This window comes from Ziziphus jujuba, chromosome 5 (genome assembly GCF_031755915.1).
Source record: "Ziziphus jujuba cultivar Dongzao chromosome 5, ASM3175591v1".
Taxonomy (NCBI): domain Eukaryota; kingdom Viridiplantae; phylum Streptophyta; class Magnoliopsida; order Rosales; family Rhamnaceae; genus Ziziphus; species Ziziphus jujuba.
In genome coordinates, this window is record NC_083383.1 from 16,553,838 (window position 1) to 16,558,823 (window position 4,986).

The 4,986-nt window shown below is 32.4% G+C and overlaps 1 protein-coding gene across 1 annotated transcript; it reads left to right on the plus strand.

Annotated features, from left to right (window-relative positions):
* Positions 1 to 1,562: 1,562 nt before the first annotated feature.
* On the plus strand, positions 1,563 to 2,482 carry LOC107421197 (uncharacterized). Its single transcript, XM_016030380.3, has one exon. It carries the CDS (start codon positions 1,563 to 1,565, stop codon positions 2,403 to 2,405), a length of 843 nt encoding a protein of 280 aa, XP_015885866.2. The 3' UTR covers positions 2,406 to 2,482.
* Positions 2,483 to 4,986: the final 2,504 nt, after the last annotated feature.

A 4,986-nucleotide genomic window follows, 5' to 3' on the forward strand; every position in this document is an offset into this window, starting at 1 on the left:
CGCTATAATTAAACGGATAATACAAAAGAATTAATAAACTCTCACAAATCCAAATCGCATATACACCCAAAATACTCTTTCGCACAAATAAAAAAGGATGAAACATCCAAAAACAAAAAAGAAAACCAAAAGAAAAGTATAAAAATATTTTTTCTATTTCCAAAAGGATGCAACAAAGAAAAGCTTCACAGCTGTTCAACGGAAGTCTTCACAAAGAGCTTTAAAAGGATTTCTTTAGCTCCACAAAGGAAAGAATGATGGTGCCAAAGGCTAAAAGACTTTTCTTTTGTGAGATTAGGTAAGTTGGCATTTAAGCTATATGTGCAATACCAAATCAATATACTGTTATACATATATTTTAGGCCACAACAGTATGATAAAATAAAATTCTGTTTAAATGTTACCAAAAGAAAATAAAATTCTATTTAAAGTTACCCCATACATGCTTAAATGAAATTGAAGATTCTCCTAAAACATCGGAAGTGAGAAATAATCATTGCATTCGTTTCGAACAAGATATGACAATTAAATTTCTTGACACCAAAAATATGTAAAACATAATTATAATAATAATAAAAAATGAAAAAAATGGAAAAAAAAAAAAAAAAAAAAGCTAGTTCCCCAAGTTTGTTTTGTGATAATAATTAGGGGAAAAGGGTTATATGGTACATGACTACTACTGCTATTGTACAATTCAAAATTTAAGAGGCATTATTAGAATTATTCCCCCAATAAAAGAAAATGAACATGAAGGTTTAATAGAAGATCATTCACCAAGTTTGAAATCCAACATTGTTCAAAATCAAAATCTCTACTAGGCAAAATATAGGGAATTTTTGTCATTTCCAATAGAGCTAACTAGGTTCATTAATTCACTTGAGGCAAATAAAAAAACCAAAGTTAGGATGTCATTAATTCAAAACCAAGACATTGAAGCGGTTTTGTGCATTTAAGAGACTATAAACATAAACAGGAAATTTCCAAGAAGCAAGTAATTAAAGGCTATTTTTCAAAAATATAAAATATAAAATAAAAAGCTAGAGAAGAATGAGTTGTCCTTCTAATCCACTCCTTCACTTTGCTCTTCTGACAAACTATAAACCATAGTGTATCAGCTAAAGCCACGTTAACAACATGTAAAACAAAGTACATGGTAATTATATCTCTTTGGAGCATAAATAATATCAATAATAATAAAATAAAAATAAAAAAAATTCACCGTTGCCTTCTTCAACTTGTCTTTTAGCTACAGAAACATCTTCTTGCTTACTGCTGAAACTGAAATAGAACCTACTAATACCACCTCCTAATACCACCTTTCTCAAACTTTCTAATTTCCAAAGTTTCGAATCCATATATATAATAATATAATATTATATATATATATATGACGCTATTTTCGGTTATATATGTGTATATATATATATATGACATACATAGTCTTATTCCTCAGTGTCATTGCCAAACAACAGCAACAATCTTCTTATTTCATATCTTGATTTTCTCATTCTTCTCTAGCCTCTCTCTCTCTCTCTCTCTCTCTGTTCATTTTTTTCTCAAAAATGGTGAGTATCAGCCTTGAAGAGCTCCATCTTTACCACAAAATAGACCGTGAAATCTTCTCCCGACTTGTCATTCACTTCATGAGAGACCCTGCAGAATCTTTGCTTGTCATGGCTCTCTGGCTATGGCTTGAAGAAAAGGGTTACCCTAACATTATCATGAGAATGATTGGGTTGCCGGATCCGATAGTGAACGCGTTGGCCGACGAAGCTGTTCGATGTTTGAAGTGCTTGGAATCCACCAACTTTCGAATATTACAAAACGGTGGTGGTCTTCCATTAACGGCAAGAATTCTTCAAACTCAAATCTCACTGCACATTTTCAATCAGCATAGATTTACAGCCATCAGTGGGATAAAGATCTTCCTCAACAACGTTTGCGCTAGGGTTTTTGCCGATATCTTAGAAGCCGTTTTGGCTGGTTCATCTTCCCAAACGGGTACAAACCAGCCTATTGTGGTTCCAGGGTTTCCACACCCTATGTTTGGTGCAGTCAATGTGATGACTCAGCCAATGGATTATGATTTTCCAACGGAGGAGCTATGGGGTTGGCGTGCCATCGGGGAGGTTTCTGAGGATGATCGGACCATGTTCTTGACGTTTTCGAGGGGGTTTCCGGTGTCGGAAGCCGAAGTGAGGGAGCTGTTTACAGGGATGTTTGGGAATTGTGTGGAGAGCGTGTATATGGGAAATGGGACGTCTAATAATGACCAACCTTTATATGCCAGAATGGTTTTGAATTCTGTCGTAACGGTTGATCGGATTTTGGATGGAATGCACATTTCCAAGTTTAGAATCAATGGAAAGCATATTTGGGCTCGGAAGTACGAACGCCGAGAATAGATTTCCGATCACTACAGAAAGGAGTTCGTAAATTAATTCCATAATTTCTTAGATATATATAGATGAGATGCCTCTCTCTCTCTCTCTCTCTTTTAGTTTCTTAAGAATTAGGAATGTAGAGAGCTCTATATGTATTGAGTGGTACGTAGGTAACAACGAAGCTCTAACTGGATGGAGGTTTAGACATGGATACATCTTTGATCTTTGTATTAGGGCATAACTTGCATCTACCCTCCATGGATAAATGGATATAGGTATATAAATATAACATAAAGTATGGCATTACTACTAATCTGTGGGTTTTATAAATTCATGACTTGGAACATCCCTTGTATAAACTTTGGCATACTTTTTGTTACCTTACATCTTAGTTGTCACTTTTAACTGCAAATGAGGAAAAAAAAAAAAAAAAAAAAAAAGATAAGGGAAGAATTTATGTGAGATTGTAGATTTAAATAATCAGAAGAGATAGAATTGCTGGATAAGTTCCAAAAAATACAGAGTAGAGGACATTTTTATGAGATTGGGATATTATACTTGAAAGTGAAATTGTACATTTAAATAATAATGTTTAATAGTACTGAACAATTTGCTATCTATATAGGATTCCCCCTCCCCCCCCCCCCCCCCCCCCGATTGAGGGCTTCTATAATGCTTTCTTTCATTGCAGCCCTTTAATTTTCAATTTGATTTAGTGCAGGTCAAATTGCCAAATTTGTTAGCTGAATCTAATGAAATCCTAACTCCCACCATCATTATTATTATCTCCCTTCTCCCACCTTCCTTTGTCACACTATTACAACTATAAAGTTTAACAGCAGATTTGCAAAACATAGGTCAACCTAGATAGAACTAAGAAAATCCTACCTTATACGACAACACTATAAACTGCATGATATTATTAGGGTTTAGGTTCATAACATTACCAACACGTACGGTAAGATAGTTAATGGGTTGTTAACAGTAAATTATAATAATAACCCATTAACATAATAAGAAAAATATTTTTGGAATATATATTATATTTATTACTTGCTAATATTATACAATATTATTTTCTTATACGAAATATTTTAATTCATCCATATAATATTTAAATTTTTAATTACAATTATTTTTTTTGTAAAACTAATTATTAATTAAGTATAATCTTGTATCAATTTTGGAATTCATTTTATATTTATTTAAATATTTTGTCATAACATATATTTTTTATTTTTAAAAAAATAAATATTATAATTGAGTTAATTGTGTTATGAATTATACTATAATTTAATAAATAGATTTAGATTTATATATTCCAACTCTGATACATTGTCAAAGTACAAAGAAGACGTCCAAGTGCCACCACATCCTCTTGTATTACTATATTAATTGTCTGATGACATTGAGGATCTAAACGGTCTAGATTCGACAAATCATGGTAGCATAGTGATAAACGAAAGAGACGAAAAGGAGCAACAACACAAATGGGTGTAATTAGAGTTTTCACGACCAATTTGTTTATTTGCAATATAATGAATTTAGGATGACAATTAGGTCCATTGGACCTGATCTTCATCTATGAGCCGGTTGAGGTGGGCCCGGGGTGAGAATGTTTGCTCCAAATCGGAGCCAAGTCGGTGTTGGGAAATGGAGCCCCGATTCTGAGTTCACCCAGGTATATTTTAATATTTTATTACTATCTAACAGAAAGTATAATTAATGTTTTATACACTTTTAATATATTTTTTGTTTTATTACTGTTTTACCAATAAAAAAACAAAACAAAATAAAACATATATTTAATGTTGTATACATTTTAATATTGTTTTTTTGTTTACTACAGTTTAAAAAAATGAATTTACCCTAAAATAAAAAGAAAGAGAGGAGAAACTCTATCTCAATCTTTGCCCAAAAAACTGCTATCCGGTGTTGCTTATATTCATCGTCTTCACGCTTTGGAGGTAGGAAGCTGTTCTTAAAGATCTCAAGAGAGAAGAGGCATATCTGAAATTTTTACTCATAAAAAGCCCTTTTGAATCTGTGTTTTCTTTTTTCTTTTTTTTTTTCCTTCTTTAATCAGAGTGATTCAGACATCTCAATATCATCTTCATGCTCTCTCTCCCCTTTTTTTTTTTTTTTTTTTTTTTTTTTAATCTTCACTTTTGGATTGAGCGATGTTATTATCATAGGGAAGCCCCACTACCTTGGCTATATTTATGGTTGTCAAACAGCGAAATTGAAAAAATAAAATAAAAAAAATGTAAATGGGGCTGCAGGAGGCAGGGAATTAGGTTTCACCGTCCCCTCCTTAGGGGCAGGGATTAAATTGGAAATTGGATGTTTAATGTCCCGGGGCAAGGACGGGAATGGAAAACCGCCTGTCCAACCCCATTGCAATTCCTATATTGAATGAAAATACAAATCAGAGGGTTTCAACTGAAAAAAAAAATAAAATAAAAATTAGAGGGCTTCAAATGAAATTGAACGAAACTAGAAGGTATAAAGTAGTTCTGGTTAAGTATTGTTTTGAATTTTATATATATAGTACTATGTTTATATAAAATTTAGTTAAATCAAATATGATTTTTTAAATTTT

Excerpts from the sequence above, each read along its gene's own strand:
- LOC107421197 (XM_016030380.3), top strand. The coding sequence starts at position 1,563 with ATGGTGAGTATCAGCCTTGAAGAGCTCCATCTTTACCACAAAATAGAC.